The sequence below is a fragment of the Nematocida minor genome (assembly GCF_024244105.1).
Source record: "Nematocida minor strain JUm1510 chromosome Unknown 7912, whole genome shotgun sequence".
Taxonomy (NCBI): Eukaryota; Fungi; Microsporidia; genus Nematocida; species Nematocida minor.
In genome coordinates, this window is record NW_026250395.1 from 74,403 (window position 1) to 91,797 (window position 17,395).

General features: G+C 41.4%; 12 protein-coding genes across 12 annotated transcripts; 8 read left to right on the forward strand and 4 right to left on the reverse strand.

Annotated features, from left to right (window-relative positions):
* Window positions 1-51: 51 nt before the first annotated feature.
* On the forward strand, window positions 52-1,548 carry NEMIN01_1036 (vacuolar protein sorting-associated protein 45; the record flags this gene model as incomplete). The annotated part of the gene is made up of 1 exon (XM_051476978.1): window positions 52-1,548. One exon carries the CDS (start codon window positions 52-54, stop codon window positions 1,546-1,548), a length of 1,497 nt encoding a protein of 498 aa, XP_051332938.1.
* A 132-nt stretch (window positions 1,549-1,680) lies between these two features.
* On the reverse strand, window positions 1,681-3,072 carry NEMIN01_1037 (uncharacterized protein; the record flags this gene model as incomplete). The annotated part of the gene is made up of 1 exon (XM_051476979.1): window positions 1,681-3,072. One exon carries the CDS (start codon window positions 3,070-3,072, stop codon window positions 1,681-1,683), a length of 1,392 nt encoding a protein of 463 aa, XP_051332939.1.
* A 237-nt stretch (window positions 3,073-3,309) lies between these two features.
* On the forward strand, window positions 3,310-4,452 carry NEMIN01_1038 (uncharacterized protein; the record flags this gene model as incomplete). The annotated part of the gene is made up of 1 exon (XM_051476980.1): window positions 3,310-4,452. The coding sequence occupies one exon, from the start codon at window positions 3,310-3,312 to the stop codon at window positions 4,450-4,452; it is 1,143 nt and encodes a 380-aa protein (XP_051332940.1).
* Window positions 4,453-4,604: 152 nt separating this feature from the next.
* Window positions 4,605-5,255, forward strand: NEMIN01_1039 (uncharacterized protein; the record flags this gene model as incomplete). The annotated part of the gene is made up of 1 exon (XM_051476981.1): window positions 4,605-5,255. One exon carries the CDS (start codon window positions 4,605-4,607, stop codon window positions 5,253-5,255), a length of 651 nt encoding a protein of 216 aa, XP_051332941.1.
* Window positions 5,256-5,455: 200 nt separating this feature from the next.
* NEMIN01_1040 (uncharacterized protein) lies at window positions 5,456-6,097 on the reverse strand (the record flags this gene model as incomplete). The annotated part of the gene is made up of 1 exon (XM_051476982.1): window positions 5,456-6,097. One exon carries the CDS (start codon window positions 6,095-6,097, stop codon window positions 5,456-5,458), a length of 642 nt encoding a protein of 213 aa, XP_051332942.1.
* A 1,410-nt stretch (window positions 6,098-7,507) lies between these two features.
* Window positions 7,508-9,988, forward strand: NEMIN01_1041 (GPI ethanolamine phosphate transferase 3 subunit O; the record flags this gene model as incomplete). The annotated part of the gene is made up of 1 exon (XM_051476983.1): window positions 7,508-9,988. One exon carries the CDS (start codon window positions 7,508-7,510, stop codon window positions 9,986-9,988), a length of 2,481 nt encoding a protein of 826 aa, XP_051332943.1.
* A 441-nt stretch (window positions 9,989-10,429) lies between these two features.
* Window positions 10,430-12,394, reverse strand: NEMIN01_1042 (uncharacterized protein; the record flags this gene model as incomplete). The annotated part of the gene is made up of 1 exon (XM_051476984.1): window positions 10,430-12,394. The coding sequence occupies one exon, from the start codon at window positions 12,392-12,394 to the stop codon at window positions 10,430-10,432; it is 1,965 nt and encodes a 654-aa protein (XP_051332944.1).
* A 386-nt stretch (window positions 12,395-12,780) lies between these two features.
* Window positions 12,781-13,314, reverse strand: NEMIN01_1043 (60S ribosome subunit biogenesis protein NIP7; the record flags this gene model as incomplete). Its single annotated transcript, XM_051476985.1, has 1 exon — window positions 12,781-13,314. One exon carries the CDS (start codon window positions 13,312-13,314, stop codon window positions 12,781-12,783), a length of 534 nt encoding a protein of 177 aa, XP_051332945.1.
* A 260-nt stretch (window positions 13,315-13,574) lies between these two features.
* NEMIN01_0993 (large subunit ribosomal protein L27Ae) lies at window positions 13,575-13,850 on the forward strand (the record flags this gene model as incomplete). The annotated part of the gene is made up of 1 exon (XM_051476935.1): window positions 13,575-13,850. The coding sequence occupies one exon, from the start codon at window positions 13,575-13,577 to the stop codon at window positions 13,848-13,850; it is 276 nt and encodes a 91-aa protein (XP_051332895.1).
* Window positions 13,851-14,715: 865 nt separating this feature from the next.
* On the forward strand, window positions 14,716-15,342 carry NEMIN01_1044 (uncharacterized protein; the record flags this gene model as incomplete). Its single annotated transcript, XM_051476986.1, has 1 exon — window positions 14,716-15,342. One exon carries the CDS (start codon window positions 14,716-14,718, stop codon window positions 15,340-15,342), a length of 627 nt encoding a protein of 208 aa, XP_051332946.1.
* A 180-nt stretch (window positions 15,343-15,522) lies between these two features.
* On the forward strand, window positions 15,523-16,008 carry NEMIN01_1045 (uncharacterized protein; the record flags this gene model as incomplete). The annotated part of the gene is made up of 1 exon (XM_051476987.1): window positions 15,523-16,008. The coding sequence occupies one exon, from the start codon at window positions 15,523-15,525 to the stop codon at window positions 16,006-16,008; it is 486 nt and encodes a 161-aa protein (XP_051332947.1).
* Window positions 16,009-16,071: 63 nt separating this feature from the next.
* Window positions 16,072-17,343, forward strand: NEMIN01_1046 (serine/threonine-protein kinase haspin; the record flags this gene model as incomplete). Its single annotated transcript, XM_051476988.1, has 1 exon — window positions 16,072-17,343. The coding sequence occupies one exon, from the start codon at window positions 16,072-16,074 to the stop codon at window positions 17,341-17,343; it is 1,272 nt and encodes a 423-aa protein (XP_051332948.1).
* Between the last annotated feature and the right edge of the window lie 52 nt (window positions 17,344-17,395).

The window sequence follows — 17,395 nt, forward strand, 5'->3', positions numbered from 1 at the left end:
GACTTTATTTCTATTTACAGAAAAATAAACGTTCTATTTGTTTGTTTGTTTATGAACGCCTTACTTGAGGACATACGAAGCGCACTGAGCAGAGGCGACGGGATTAAGGCTTTGCTTCTCGATGAGCTCACGCGGAATGCAATAAGTCCTGTTATCTCGCACTCAGAGCTCTTGTCGTATGACTTTTTTCTTTTTGAAACTATTTCCAGTGCTCGGCAGCCAATTGATGTCTCGTGCATCGCCATACTCAGCAAAAACAGCCTGTGCGATCTCATCAAGGAAGTGGAAAGACAGACATACAAAGAGTACTACGTATTCATAACAGACGAGCTATCAGATGCAGAGATAGCCATGATCGCAAAAAAAGACACAGACGGCGTGATAAAAGAGCTGCAGGAACTCTACTTTGCTGGAGTGCCTGTGGACAGCCGGTTTGTGATACTCAATGGAACTGACCCCCAGGAGGTAGCGCATTCTCTCTCCTGTTTCCTCAAAGGGCTCAGCATAGTCCCTGGAATACGATATTTATTTGGCTCTGAGGTGTGCTATAAAACAGCTGCTTTCATTGAAAGTTCGTTTAAATCAGATAAAAAATCAAATGCTGATCTTTTGATTGTCGATAGAGCCATGGACTTATTCACACCCCTGCAGTATCCGTGGACGTACCAGAGCATGGCAGCAGAGTATCTGGAGTACAAGCCGGGCATGATCTCCTGGGGATCGAACAGCCTCTGCATTTCTCGGGATGACACTTTTTTCAGTGACTGCAAATTCAAAGACATTCAGTACGCAACCGACACACTTAAGAGATCCCTGGAGGAGGTGAAGGCATCGCGTGAAGTCGTTGGCGAGTTTGTCACGAATGTTCGAGAAAGGGCGAGAGAAAGCAGTCGCTTAACTCTGCACCTCAAGGCACTCGGTGAAATATCCAGTGCGTGCATTGAAAACGATTTTGTGTCCGAGACAATGGCTGATTTGATTGAAGGAGTGCCGCTCGATCTACTGGAGCAGGTGAGAGAGGCAACAGAGCAGCAGAAAATAAGACTGGCCTTTGTTGAATATTTGTGTGCTGAAGTGCTCCCTCATAGCAGCATCCTAGCTCCTTTCTGGAAAGAGAAAAAAGCAAAATGGATGCTGTCCGATGGATACAAAAACGAAATAAAAAAATATGCAGAGATGCACTTGAAAGACAGGAATCTATGCACCAAACGGCCTGTCTACCAGAAGAACCAGAACAGAAAGCTGGGGTACACTCCAGAGATAGTAAGAGTTGTGAACAACCTGAAAAACAACAGGCTGAGCAGCAAAAGATTTCCGATTATCAGAGAAAGCCCGCAGGAAAAAAAAATACTTATTGTTTTTATCACAGGCGGTGCCACATTTATTGAGTATAGGTCGCTTGTGCTTCTATTTAGCGAGCTGTACCCTAAGGAGGAGGTAATACTGGTCAGCGATAAACTCGTCACTGGAAAGAGCTTTGTTTCTGACATTCTGAAGGAGATGCCCAGTAGTTCTAGCGGGCTTAATAATAAAAAATGTGCAAACTAGCGGTAGGCCAGCAGTAGTACTGCTCTTTCATCTGTTAAATGTTCTATATTCATAAAAGATGTAGTAATAGCACACGGAACAGCGATGATTCATATAGCAATGCATTCTAGATAGTGATGAGTCAGCTATTATCTAGAAATATCCTGATAGATTAAACTGTTTTGCCTTCCACTGCATGAACAGGTCTAAATAGTCCATGATGACCCCACTTTTGAGGGCAGTTGTCCAGTTGACCTGTTCTACTTCTTTTATGTGGTTCTGCATGTATATGGCCGACATGGCCATATTTGTATACGCTGAGTCGAGGAATATGTTGTGTCTTCTTGCAAGAAAGTACACTTTAAGAGCTCTATCCAGCGCGCTTGTGTTTTTTGTATTGGCTCTGTTCCAGTGTTCAGCTGCACTCGTCAAAAACGCATTCTTTTTTTCTTCTGTGTGCGTGTTTAACGAGTTTCTCTCTATTAGCAGAGAAAGAGCTTTTTTCTTTTTATCGAGCAGAACTGTTTTTATTAAATCTGCTAGATTCCTGCTCTGTTCTTTTGTGAGGCTGTGCGTAAGCCCTGAGTCGTACACGATTATTGTACTTTTTCCTGGTCTTTTTTTGCTGTCTTTGATAACAGACAGATTGCCAGGATGAAAGTCAGAGTGCACAAACCTGTCTTTGAATGCCATCTTTAGAAAAAGAAACAAAATGCTTTCGCCGCTCTTTGCATCTATCTCCTCTCCCTTCCAGTACTCCGTCAGCAGGATGCTTTCTGTTGCTGCCACTGGCTTTGGGAATACAACTGACGTATTGCTAAATTTGGAAAGAACGCGAGTTAAAAGCGACTTATTCTCCAGGGGAGACTGGAAGAGTGCAAAGTTTTTTCTAAATCTTTCCGTGTTCTTTTTTTCTTTTCTCAAATCCAGCTGTACCAGCATATTCCTTTTGAACTCCTGGTAAAATCTGCTAAATCCCAGCAGCTTGGAAAATGTTTCGAATAAGTCTAAATCGATCTGGGCGCTTTCTCTTGTCTTTGGGTCTATTATTTTCAGCGCATAGTCTTTCTCTCCTATTCTCACTTTGTACACCCGGGAGATGCACCCTGCGCCCACCTCTCCCTGTAAACTGCTGTGTGGAAGAAGTATTCCTGTTTCGTCATAAAAAATATCCAACGGATGTTTATTTTGCCTCGGAGTGGGTGCCAGACTCTGCAACACTTTTAGCCTAGAGATAGCCTCTTCTGGAAGTATATCCAAGCGCGTGGATAGAAACTGGCCAATTTTCATCACCACTGGGCCGTTTTTTGTCAGAGCACGGAAGAGGAGAGAAGAGCCCAACTTTCTTGAAATGCAAAAAGCACCCAAGCAAGTGCTTATGTCAAATAAAAGAAATTTAATGGCTTTTGCGCCAGAGGATAGATACTTGCAAAGACTGTGCTCTTGCTCGGGCCTAAAAACAGGATGTATGCATCTATCCACAGCCTGCACTGAGCTAATCAGCGGCGGAGGAATGAGAAGCCCGCCATAGTATTTGTGTTTCATTCTAAAAAAATTATTATTGCGCTGGGAGTCTTTCTAGCATTTAATGTCCAAAAGTCTGCTCAAAAATAAAATAATATGTCCACACTATTAGTTTTTCTAAACTTTTTATTTTTATTTGAGCTACGTGTAAACTTTGCATTCATTAGTTTCTCTACAAATTGGTTTTTCAATGTCTTCTTATGGAAGGTGTCTATTTATTCTCTGAGGGACAGAATGTAAAAGATGCAAAACAAAACTATGCGATATCCTATAGGACATAACGAAAACCATCCATACAGCCAAAATGCAGAGATTGTAGAGCTGGAAGACTTTGCTGATCGCAGACAGGACACAGTAAACTACATACAGTCCCAGCGCCTTAGGAGCAAAATACAGCAGGAGATGCAGTATCCCATCCTCTCCCATCTCCAAGACGGATACTTTAAGACAGAATTTTCTGTTAAGTCAGTCCTTCTCCTGTCAGCGCTTTTGGCGCTTTATCTTCTAGTGTTTGCTCTAAAGAAAATAAGCGCTTTGTTCGATCAGCTAGACATCTCCTATTTTGTCTATGCTCTCACAGGAGTGGTGAGTGGAATGTACGTAGGCTCTTCGCTGCTCTTCAAAAAAAGAGTGATTGTTTTTGATCCTAGCAATGAATTTAGAGAGTATGCGGGAATGGCTGCACTTACTTCCATTTTTATAATGAACTTATCTGCTCCCAGAGGAAGTCTATTGTTTTGCTTGTTCGACACTGCATGCATGCTGAGCATTGCATCAATTTGGGCGTTTAAAAATACTTTCCAGAAGTGTCCAGCAAAGGGATATTTTGTCAGGAAAGTAATTTCAATAATCACGGGGTCTGTTCTATTCTCGGGTGTGCTCATTAGCTACATAGGCACATACCATCTAGACACCAGCTGCACAGGGCTGCTCCTTAGCTCCTTGATTCTCTCCTGCTATGCCCTCTCTTCTTTCGTAGTGCAGTACACCAAAATGACCTCCATCGAAGAAATCATTACATCTGACATGGTAAAAATACTTCTCCAGTCTATTTTCTGGGTCTTTTTGGTCTTTTTGGAATTTTGCTATGCATCTTCTGAGAATATTTCTGTCCGAAAAATAATAATCAGTCCTACTCTTGGGCTTATAACCGGGCTGTCTATTGCAAAGCTCATTATAAAAAGCTGCGAAGCAGACGTTCTTTACTATGCAACCGTTAATAGGTACAAAAAGACATCTCTTGTGCAATATGTGTACGATTTAATATTCAAAATAACCGTTGCTCTTCTGATAATCAGCGCAGTCCTTGTGTTCATATTTGACACTCGGTACCGCTTAAACAGCACAATCTTTACTACTCTAAAAAAGACTTTCAGAGGCCTGAGAGTCCTAAAACAGTAAACATTCATCTAGTCATTTTTCTTTTTTCATTTGTTTATTTACCTGTACTGCAAACACAAATTCAAACTCGTCAATATTACCCATCCATAGAGTAGAAGAAAATACAAAAATAAATAAACGTAAATACTCTGCGAATCCTTTATAAATAAACAATGGCCTATAAGAAGTACTTAGCTTTGCACGGAATAGTTGTGCTTGTATTTCTTTTTTTTAATGAAAGTGTAGAAGGCATTAAACTCGACCCATTAAAAAAGATAAGAAACAAACAGAGCTCTAAACTGAAGCCACTTGACGATTCGTTTTTCGAAAGCAGCTTCCTGAAAGAGAGCATCTCGAAAAAAACCAGCGCTAAGACAAAGGCTGCTCCAGACTCTGACTCTGACGCCAAGCCACAGACTAGCTCCAAGTCTAGCACCAAGCCCAGCACCAAGTCTAAGTCGCCAATTGTGGCAGATGACGAAGAGTCAACTGAAAAAACAAAAGAAGCCCCTTCCAAATCGAGTAAAAAAACAGACAAAAAAGGAAAAACAGCTGCCGTTGAGGCAGAAGAAGAAGCAGAGGAAGATGTTCCAGAGAAGCCGTCTGCAATATCTGCTTTCTTTGACTCGAACATTGTAAAAATCGTTCTATACAGTGCAGCAGGAGCAGTGGTTGCATTTGTTTTCCTGTTCTTCTTATTATTCTATATCTCCAACTACTTAACAGAGCGAAGCAACAGGCGCCAGTACATGCAGTCTCTCAAGCCCGCGTACACCTCAACAGGCGATAAAAAAGACACAATACTTGCAGCAATAAATCTATAGCTATTTTTGTAACTCTTCTAATTTACTTATTCTACTATGCAAGTATTCAATTATTCTCTTTTTGAGTTATAGAATCTACTCTGCATTCCATCTTTGGATTGCCAGATGAATTTCAAAGTTTTAAAGTGGTGCCTCTTCACTCTCTCAAGAGCTATCTGCAACTGCGTATTCTTCTAATAAATTTCTTTTATTTCTTATTCTCAGCTGCAGCCATTGCACAGATACGTGCATGTGTTTATGAATGCTCCGTAGTTCATGAAAATAAAGCCAAAAATGAGAATAACTCCCGCCTTTGTCACCATGGCTGCTTTTAGGCACAGAGTGTTGTTTATCAGCGTGTAGAACCACAGGCACAGGTAGAACACAGCGAGTATTGCACCAGCAGCTGCGATTGTGTTTAGATCTTTGTAGGCAAAAATGTCGCTAGAAATCAGCCAGGATGCAGACATTTTGAATATAAGCCACAGAGCACCGCCAAAGACCAAAATGTAGTCAGGAGATATAAACTCAAATCTGTCGCCCTCTTCTGCGATGTTGTTGTTGTAGAACGCAGAGGCTACGATCAAAATGGTCCCGAGAACATAAAACCCATTTAGCTTAAAAATGGTCTTGTAGAAAGCAACATCATTGTAGATCCCCCGAGAAAAGAGAAGCCGCACGCGATCAAACTTGCTGTTGACAATCAGCTCTAGAGCCAAAACAGCCACAAAAGTAGTAACGTACTGGGTGGCAATGATAAACCCGCACAGCACTCTCTGGAACAGGCTTTGTATCTGTGCAGGCGGCAGGTTCGGGTGCTTTTTCCTGCTTTTACGCATTTTCTTTACACCTGATCGATCCATGCTTATTTAAAATAAAATTATTTATAACCTAGGCACACCCACGAACAGGTGAGAAATACAGCAGATGAAGAATTAGTTAGATGAGTTATTAGCAGAATAGAATTGTTTTTATTTATAGCTACAAATGAGTGGCCAGCAATGCTACAACAATATACAGTACAAATATGCACACGCACTCATGCGATCCGAGACAGTAGATAAGATCAAAGGGCAGAAGAGTGCAGGATAATAATGGTTTTGTTTCGTCTTTCTAGTTGTATGCTCTGAGCAGATAATGCTCTATACAAATTCAAGGCTGCCAAAAGCTCTTCTACCTTCTGTAGCAAGCTAATTGGTGCCTCTCAAATGCTACTAACCATAGATCATGGAGTCGCCTACTAATACCCGCCCACTCGTTAGAATAGATGGCACTTTCGAGCTGGTTTCGCATCTAGATTACCGTGTAATTCATGAGACATACTCCAATTGACCATTAGCTGTCAGTCTAGGGAGCGATTTCTTCAAATGCGCGGTAATTGCCTCGGTGACGGTCGACTGCACTTCTTCGAATGTGCGCCATGTCCACCTATCCACGCGCGAACTTCACAGTGCATATTGCAATGGCTATACTCCACTCGTAGGAGCAGAGTAGCCATCACTGCAGCTGTACATCACTCTCTTGCACATGTTAAATTACCTACACAAAGAATACTCACACTCTTATCCTAGAAGGGCTGTTTATATCCTGCACACCTTCCATCACTCGTCACTTGTCTTGTTGTTTATGGTTGTTGTTGCTAGTCTATACAGGGTGTGCCCTATTCCTATGGCATTAGGCATTGACCGTCTGTATATATGCAGACTAGTGGCTGAGTGTCTGCTCCTGAGAGCCTGATCAAAGTCAAAAGCAGTGCAAGAGCAGAAAAAAGAATCTATTTATAGTTTTAAATTTGTTATTGCAGGGGCTTGCAAATTAAATTAAAATTAGCCAGGCAATTGGACATTAGTGCCTAATTAGCTGGGCAGAATGAGACTCCTTTGAAAAAGGCGGGCAAATGCGTAATTTGGCGGGAAGAAAGGTAGAGCTAGGATGACAGAGGATACTGGTAGAGTGTTTAAAGAGTATCCGAATGAGATAGATAAGCAGAGAAGCAAAGAACTGTTCAATTTACGTTGTATATGAAGTACGTGCAGTATCCCATAGAGAAAAGAAGAGAAATTATATGCGCAGTGAAAAAAGAGTCCATAAATACGGACAGTGAAGGTGAGAGAGTGTTCTACTGCCTATAATGCATCTTAACCTCTCCAGGGCTCCTAATGACTAATTCTCTTTGCCTGAAACGGGGTGTATTAATTTAATATGCGAGCCTCTGAAATTAGGCATATTAAAAATTATGCTATAATACACAGGAACAAATTAATTGTTCAATCATGCATAAGCTAGAAGGAGTGCGCCTGTTCACTAGTGCGCTATACAGCAGTCTAAAGGGCCTGTGCGTTATGGCTCTATGGGGCCTGGGTCTTTTCATTTATTCTCGCAGCTTATTTCTGGAAAAGTCGCCCATCAAGGAACACAATGCAGACACGCTTCCTGCAGTGTACAGAAAAGGTGTTGTCCTTGTGATGGATGGAGTGCGCGCTGATGCCATTCATAAAGTGTCAAGCGATAGACAGAACAAATACCACAGTAACTTCTCTGTTCTTGACAGAATTCCTGTGCAGGACATTTTCAAGGCTGTGAGCATTGCAGACCTTCCCACGGGAACTGCAATGAGGATTCTGTCTACCTTCTCGGGCATACCTACCACATTGCTCTCAGCGCAAAGATCTTTTAAGAATCAAAGCAGTGAAGTGGATAATTTCATATCGCAATTGCAGAGATGCGGCCGCTCTTTTGTTTTCTACGGGGACGAGACATGGACATATTTATTCCCAGAAATAAAATCGAACATTGGGGAAATATACCATCCATACGGCCTTATTCCATTCAGTGAAGAGAAGAGGCTGATAAAAGCAGCACTAGAGGCACAGAACACACACGATCTCGTTATTATCCACCTTATCTCGCCTGACTCCTATGGGCATGTGCATGGAACTGACAGTGCGGAAGTGCAGAAGGCTCTTCTGATGATCAATGGGTTTATAGGCGATCTATACGATACTCTCACAGATCAGTCATTTATTGCTGTTCTATCAGACCACGGCGTAAATGACGATGGCTCGCACGGTGGCACATCTCTTAAGGAGAAAGCAGCATCTTTTCTCTTCATTGCAAAAGATATCAACTCACAGAACGTAGAAGCACACAACGAAAAAAGAGAACAGAATAAAAAATCAGATGAAATACCAGTGGAAAAAAAGACAGCCGATGAGTCTGTGTTCCCAGAGCACTCTTCTACCAGCCGCAGAAAGACCCAAACGAGTAACAATCGAGAAAATACTGCCAGTGGAGCTGATAGCCGAAATGGCAAAAAATACTTAGACAGAGCTGTGTACAAAGAGTACAGCGAAGAGATAAAACAGCTGAATATATCTGAGGACGTAAACATCATCTCGCAGAACGACATACTTCCCACACTCTGTGCATTCACTGGGCTAGCAGTGCCGTATAACTCATCTGGCTCTCTTATTCCCCAGCTGTTCTGTGAAGAGAAGCATAAAGATGTGTACAAATGGGAGATAGCAAGGCAGAAAAAAGCGCTTTCATATCTCCTGAACAAAAAGGAGTACTTGCCAGCAATGGAAGAAAAGAGTAGCAGTCTTTCCACAATCAATGAGTCCCTGGGAAATGAAATACACAGTCTGTTCCATAGCTCGTCTGTAGCAGGAATGGCTGCCGGAGTGGTGATTGTTGCAGCCGGCATTCTACTGCATTTGGTAGTTTTCAGAGTGCAAATAATCTCTTTGTTCCTTGCCATCTCTGTCTTTGCTATGTTTATGATCGCTCATTCTGTGTACTCGATTATTCACGAGGACATTATCTCTCTTTTCGTCTGTCTGGGATTCAGCTGGCCGATGTGGAGCCCGTGGATGGTTGTAATGCTTCCGCTTATGACTCTTCTCGCAGGAGAGTTTCCTCTGCACTCTGTTGACAGATTTACATTCATTCGGTGGATTAAGAAGCTGCCCGCTCGGTATACATACCTCATCTTTGAAAAAGTTTTTTTCTTCTCTTCCATCGCATGTTTTGTCAGGTACTGGATCCTACCGCCTTTAATAAGAAAAAAATCGCAGAATGTTGCAACTGCAGGAACTCTTCTCTTCGCAGTCAGCCAGTTCTTCTCTTCAGGCGCAGTGCACATAACGCGGTCTGCCATCCTGTGCTTGTACCCAACTCTTCTGCCACTGCTGCTGTATACGCCTGTATCTGCGTGTATGTTCCTGTATGTTTTCTGCCCGATTGTCAATAAGAGCATTTCCTGCATAAAATACCCGGCCCAGCAGGGATGCTTTCTTTTTTTCCTGATTAAGATTATGTTTTTCGTAACCGGCCATAACCACGCGCTTTCATCGATCAACTGGGAGGCAGCATTTTTATTCTCAAAAAAAAGCATTCCGGTGCTATCAGGCGCCTTAGTGGCTTCTGACCTTCTTCTTCCTTTTGCGTACATTGGATACGCGCTTGGAAGAGAGAATGTGCAAACTCTCCACGTGATTGTTTTTCTGCAGGCAGTGTGTGTGGTGCTGGGGTGCGTTATTAACTTCTGGTTTTTAGGGCAGTCTTTGATGTGGTTTATTTTCACAGGAAGAACCGTCTTTGAGTGCTTCTTCCTCATAATGTTCTCTCTTTTCCAAACTGCGCTTTCTGCATATCCATCTGCTTCTTCAAAAATAGACTCTACTGCGTCTTTCATAAAAATAGGCCGTATGGGCTCCACTTTAGAAGAAAAAAGCAAAGGACTAAAAGAGTAAGATAGCACACAATCAAAAAAGATGTTTATAATTCGTATATTCAGTGGTAGTAAATTCGTTGTAGCTTAGACCAGTGTTCATAGCACAGGTATCTATGGGTATAAAGAAGCGCAGAAATAAATGGTCTTTTCAATCCGATTCTTACAAATACTTGATGATTTGTATATAGATGTACTCTAGCACTGCTGTTAATTCATTCTTCTATCTTTGGCTTAGCTTTGAGTGTTTCTAATGACTTTTATCTTCTTTTTCTTTTGGAAGACTTTCTAGTAATAAACAATGAGAATATCCAAGAACAAAGTCTATAAAAATAAAATGTGTAAGTAAATTATTTAGCTTTTATTTATGCATCCGCTGAAAATTGTAGAGTTAAAAACTAGAGAACATTTTACTTTTACACTGGGATAAATACAATAACAGTTTATTCTCAAAAACATCAAACTATTCATCAATTCCATACAACACAATTGCTGCTCCGTTGAGGTATCTCAGCTTGCACTCTCTCTTCAGTCTGTTTAGGGAAACGGACAGAGGCTCTTTTTTCTCTTTAATGGACTTCATGATCCCAATGCTTGTTATGTCTAGATCTCTATCTGTTATGTCCCACAGAGCGCCCACCACATTTTTAACCATCGGAATGTGCATATATGATATACAGGTGCTGTGTGTGTTGTACATAGAAAAAGCAGAAACTTTGGCACTCGAGCACCCAAACAGAAATATGCTTTTTGTTCTCACTTCAGAGCTATCAGCGGCAATTCTCTTAAGCTTCCTGGGAGCAAAGAACTTTTCTCCTCCGCCGTGTCCAAAGTACATAAAAATTTTATGCGACATAATTGCCTGCTCCGCCTCCATTGGGAGAGGAGGCCTATTTTTGATTCCCGTGGCGCCTGGTATGCACCGCTGCACGAACTCTAGAATGCGTGTTTCTGTTTGCATGAGGTTTTTTTCTGGGTTTAGAACATAGAAAAAGTCAGAATCGTCGACAGGATCTGCGTCTACATGAGAATCATTGCATGCAAGAATGTGGCAGAGAGAAGAACATCTAAATACGCCCGAATGCACAAATGTGTTGCACATTTCAAAGGGCACGCTTCCCAGAACATCTTCAATCACCAGCGCCACTCTTTTTTTTATTTCGTGCCCTTTTTTTACGTACTTCTGCAAGTACACATCGATATTTACTATTTCTTTTTTTATTTCGTTGTCCAGAGAAATCCTTGCCTTCCACCAGTCTTGTTTTTCTTCAGCGGTCGTGCACACTCTTTTGAGAATTTCCTTGTTCTGTGCTTGTATCTTTGACAGCCGGCCAAGGATGCTTTTAACAGATATTTTTGATTTAATAACGGACATTTTAGCCTTTTCATTGTAGTATATAAGGCCAAAGGCAATGCATCCATCGATGGAGTATACCACAATGGGAGATATATCTCTGCACTTCTCGCCAATGCCTTTGATTCTGTTGATATACTCTGAAATAGAGTTGTTTTCCATTGTGTGCATTTGCACTTCTCTTGAGTCGTATATTTTTACATCTCTGAGCAGGGTAATTTCACTTCCATACTGGACGCATCTACTGATCTTGTCCTCTAAGGTAACGGGAATAGAGAGCTGTTCGTCTATTTTGGGCGATATCAAAGTGTACTGATACTCGCTGGATACTTCCCTGCTTTCTTTTGCAGACTCTATTATCATAAGCATGTTCTGAAAGTACTCCATGCCCTTCATAAATCCAACATTTTCTGCCAATATTTTTCCTGCCTTTGCCAGCCACACGGCATCGTAGTATCCGCCTGATTTGTAAGACGAAGCAGAGCCAAGCGAGAGAAGGTGCATGCGGCACCCAAAGTGCACACCGCTCAGAGTGCTCTTTCGCAGTAGTATCTCCACTCCTTCTCTAGCGCTGAGATACTCACCTCGAAGATATTTACCATAAGAGGATAAAAAGATTCTATCAAAATCACTGGTGTTTTTATCTTCTTCAAAGACATAGAGGTCATTCCTGTCCCGCAGATGGTAGCTGTCAAAACATCTCTTAGCATAAAGATTGTCAACACTATTGTTCACACACGCCTTTTCATCGCTATCTATTTTGTTCTTTTTTTCTGTTTTACTACAGTCTTCTCCACTCATCTTATTTGCACAAATACCAGCACTCTCAAAAGACGTCTTCTCTAAACTTTCCAGCAGAGCATTATTCTCACTAGGAAATGCATTCAGATCATCCAGCTCTTCTTTTGTTGGAATACCGCAGAAGTAGAGAATGTTGTACTTGTACAGTTCACTGAAAAGCCTTTTCACCTGGGCCACTGTGTAATTCTTCTGCAATAAGCGTAGGTATAATTTATTCTTATTTTCTGTGTGCAGTAGTGGCGAGTGCTCAAGGATTTTCTCATCTGGCTCCATTCCAAGCAATTTGCGGGCTTTTAAAATATTTATTTATCAAGTGCTCCACAAGCCAGACTGAATGAATAAAACGGAAAATACACACAGAAAAGTAGACAATAAAACCGCTAGATGTTTTAATTTCTGCTATTCATAGATCTATAGCCAATACAAGATCAAAATCAATGCAAAGATCGCTAGAACAGCAGTGCAATTAGTGAAAAAAGAAAGTAAAACCATTCATTCGATCTGGAGCACTATGAAAATGAAACACTAAATTAAATGATGCTATATTTATCATTGCATTGGCTCTGCAATAGACATAAGATCGTTTGAGTAAATAGTAAAGTGCCCTGAAAATTAATCTGTTTATTATTCTATCTAGTTCATGCAAATCACTGCTAGGCTCACATAAGAGCACTTTCGTCTCTCAGATACTCGCCTGTATCGCCATGTCTCACCACTACAATAGCTGTTCTGTCTCCAGCAACAACTTCACTTCCCGACTTCGTCATAACTCCAAAGCCCAGGGGAATGCTGGAGGATGTGGTCAACACAACGCCTGCATTCTTTTTTAGGTCGGGAGCCACTCCGCACAGATGCGCTCTCTGCACGTGGTTTCCGTAGAGAATGTTCATTTCAGAAGTCTGCTTAACTTTTATCTTGCACGTTGAGTACATCATCAGCACGTGCAGACCCGTTATTTTGAGGCGGAAGTTCTCTCCCTTTGTAAAGCGCCCAATGCACGTCCCAATGCACACTAAGTTATCTTTGGGAAGGATGCTGGCCTTTTTTAGGAGGTCTTTTCGCACGTAGTATATTTTCTGGTGGTGGTAGACCAGCTCATTCAGCGGGTTGAGAAAAGAGCTGATGTTGTTGCCGATGTACTGTCTAAGCTTCTTTTCTATTTTGGCGAATTCTTCTTCTTTGAGTGGCCGCATTAAAATTTTTACGGATATTTTTGAGAAGAATTAAAATGGAGACTCAAATGTGAAATTTAAATTTAAATTTTTTGAGTCCCCTGCACTGAATGTCAACTAACAACAAGAAATCAAGAAAATTGAGAGGACATGTCTCACACGGGCATGGTAGAGTGGGAAAGCATAGAAAGCATCCGGGAGGTAGAGGAAAGGCAGGAGGTCTTACACATCACAGAACTCTCTTCCAGAGATACCACCCAGACTTCTTTGGAAAGAGAGGTATGAACGTATACTTCAGAAGATACAACAGCAGCTACGCTCCATACATTGGAGTAGACGAGATATGGAGCCTAGTTGACAAATGCGGACAGTACGACCAGTTTGCAAACGACCCCAGCCAAGTGCCTGTCGTAAATCTGTCTGATTTTGGAATATTCAAGGTGATCGGAAAAGGTACTAAGCCCATTAGACCAATTGTCGTGAAAGCAAGAAGATTCACCCCCGAGGCAGAGGAGAAGATAGTGAGCGCTGGTGGCCAGTGCATTCTTACTGTTTAAGCGCAATGAATCATCTAATAAATAAGCCAATTAATAACTAAAAAACATTTATCATTGGACCAGAGAGATCTGCCTGTGATGACAACTACCCATTGAGCGTGCGGCGGAAGGATATTAAACCCACCGGAAGCAGCACATGCGCTGATGTTAAGTTCTCTGAGGCTATTACTCTTAATATCTTGACGGTTTCCATGCGTTCTTTCGTTTTACAGCGGTATTTGCGCTTTATCTTGATCTTCTAAATATTCGATGAAATACTTCTGTGCAATAGATGGACAGCTACATCACACAGACTAGTACCATCTTTACTATCATCTCTGGTGCAGGTATACTTCCATTGTATGCTATTTATTTCATGCTTTGCTAGACAGCTTAGTTACTGTGTGCAGTTATAAAAATTCTTTAAATATATTTCTAAAAAGATCGCACAGCTTGTGTAGAATGAAAAAATGGCATACTAATAGCCATGCTCTAAGGCCATTTGAGCTATGTATACAGACAGTAATGCTCTTTTTTGTTTTCTTTTAATTTCATCTAGCAGAAACATTAGCTCGCTCTGTCCGTAAAAAGGCAATGCGTAAAAGTGGAAAAAGAAAGCAGGATCTAGCCACACAATGAATAGAAGAACAAACTGCAAATATTTCCTATATTCAGACATTCTATTTATGCTTAATCCAAGACATAAAACTATTCTACTAAATATCCACATTCCTACATCACTCCTACCGTTAACCTATAGTGATCTACATGTGCAAAGACACTCAGTAAAAGAGCTAGAGTCTTTGTTTGTTCTTTACCTACCACACTAGAACCACTCTGTCCATTCCTGCAACAATTATTAATCGTCTTTCATTTTTATTTTTATATGGAAGAGCACACACAGCTCAATGAGTGCTTCAATAAATACATTGATGTGAAAAAGAAAACAGACGATAAGAGAAGAGAGCTGCAGGGCCTGCAGAGAAGAAGAGATGCCCTGCTGGATCTGCTTGTGTTTATAAAAGGACAGAAGCCTCCAAAGTACACAGAGCTGGAAAACGAAAGCACTTTCCCCATTGTTCTCGGAAAAGCTCACTCAAAGTTCAGCCTGACTTCAATAGGCGTGCTTCCTCCAGAGGAGTACACAACCTTCTACAACAGCATGTACATATACCCCATCGGATTCAAGTCAAAAAGAAAGTACGCCAGTCCTCAGAAGGAAGAGCAGAAGCTAACGTACTTTTGCCAAATACGCTCGGTCAATGGAGAGTGCATATTTGAAATTAGAGCAACAGGAGGCAAGCACTGGGCAGGACCAAAAGAGGAAGTTTGGGGCATTTTCTCAAAAGAGTTCGAAAGAATATCGTTTGCAGACATAGAGAGCTTTTTTGGCATAGCAAATGAAACAGTCCAAAAAATGGTGGAGGAAATGGGAGACATATCGCCATTTTCAACGTACGTTCCTCTGCGCATGAGAACCAGAAAAGCCAAAAAACAAAAGAAAGAGGAGTAGCGCAAAAGAGCGGCTATTTTCTCAGAGAGCATCAGATAATCTGCAGCAGCCATCGCAACCGAATAATAATACAGTAAATGGACTATGATACTTCTTTGTTTTGGACGTTTTTGTGGCAGATAGCCTGTTTCTTTTTTAATTAAGAATAATATTTTATAAGCACTGCGAGTGAAAATTTTAATGGGTCTTTGGTTTAGCAAAAAGTCGGTACGAGAGGCCATAATAGAGCTGGAAGAGCAAATAAAAGAAAAAGAGAAAGAAATAAAACATCTTAAAAAAAATAAAGAAACAGCAGGCGATTTGTTCTTCAAAGTCATTGCTGCTGTTTCCATTGGAGCGCTCTCTTTTCTGTGGGTCTGCAAAGAAAGCATCTCCTATCTGCATCTGCTAAAAATACTGTTTCTATTTGTCCTAATAGGGATGGCCAGCACTTTTTTATACTATGCAAACAGGAGAATATGCGACTACCGGCTCAACAAAAAGATAGTGAAGCTCGAAACACTCAGAGAGCGGCAGAGAAAGAACATTGAAAGCCTGAAGAAAGAGACAAAGTACGATGAAACGCACGGAATAATCAAAAGATACACAAAGAACAACAGCCCCGAGGAGACGGTAAAGGAAGAGGCAGTTGAGAACATGGTGGATAAGATAGTCAGGCTGATATAGATCCTAAGAGAGAAGGAAAGCAATAAGATTGTGTTATTATAGTGGTAGAAATATTTTTAGTTTATGAAAATACGAACATTCAAGAGCAAGAGCAAGCCGCTGCGCAGAAGCATAGGGGTCATTGCAGCTCCTGAACTATTTGTTCTCCCAAAGATAGAGCAGCAGCAGAAGATCAGAGAGGAAAAAGTGGAAAGAGAGACAGAAAACAGCTCAGCTCGTAAATACGGTGCTCCCGAAAAAAAACAAAAGACAGAAACAATGATGTATATGGTTTCTGAAGACGGAAGCATTTTGGAGCAGTACACAGTGGACAAGGAGGAAAGCACGGATGATTACCCGCTGGACATAAAGAAGATGAAAAGTGAAATGGCCCTCCAGTGGATTGGCATAAATAACAGCACATACAAAGAAAACAAAAGTATTCTGGAGAGCAACGAAAAGCTGGAAACGTTCTATGAAGACGCGCAGGAAAAAAAATGGTCATCGTTCTCGTGTCTGCCAGTTAGCAAGCTAGAAAAGCTGGGAGAGTCAACATTCAGTGAAATCTTTATGGACAGAGAAACAAAGCACGTCTACAAGATAGTGCCGCTTACCACAGAGAAAGAGTACAAAAGAGTACAGCACACAAAGCTAGACCATTTCATCAAGGAGTGCTTGATTATGAAGCTAATGAACGCATCCAAGTATTCAGCTGAGCTGTACACATGGCACCTTATCAATAAGCCGTATCCAGAGACACTGCTGCAAGAGAGCAGGAGATGGTGGAGCAAAAACCTGGAAATAGCGGAGAATGTTATTCCGCAAAAAAACAATTCATCCGGTCTTTTTGGAGTGATTGTGATGGAGTACGGGGGATGCGAGCTTGAAAAGCTGCAGTGGGCTCAGATGTCGCGTAATGACGTAGCATCCATTGGATATGAGATTAAAAAGTGCACCCTGGACATGAAAAGACTGCGCGTTGAGCACAGAGATCTTCATGAGAGCAACATTTTGGTGAAAAAGAACTCAAACGGCCAGTACAAAATAAAAGTAATAGATTATTCGCTAGCACACGCAGTGCAGGCTGATGAAGGCAGTGGTGCATCCGTTGAGATAGTGCAGAACAGCAAAAACAGCGTGGGGTACAGGACAGGTGCCACTCTGTACACAGACATAGACAAAGAAGTTTCGTGGCTTTTTGAAGGAGACGACGGGCAGCCGCACAGGGAAGTGTACAGAAAAATGGACAAGCACTACAGAGGAAGCGACAGATGGAGAAAGAGCGGCCCAAGCAACAGCTTTTGGATGGAATATCTTATGAAGTGGATGGAAAATCAGATAAGAACAAATATATAGAATAAAAATTTTGAATTTAATGATATCACAGGTTTTTAGAAGTTGGTGTAAC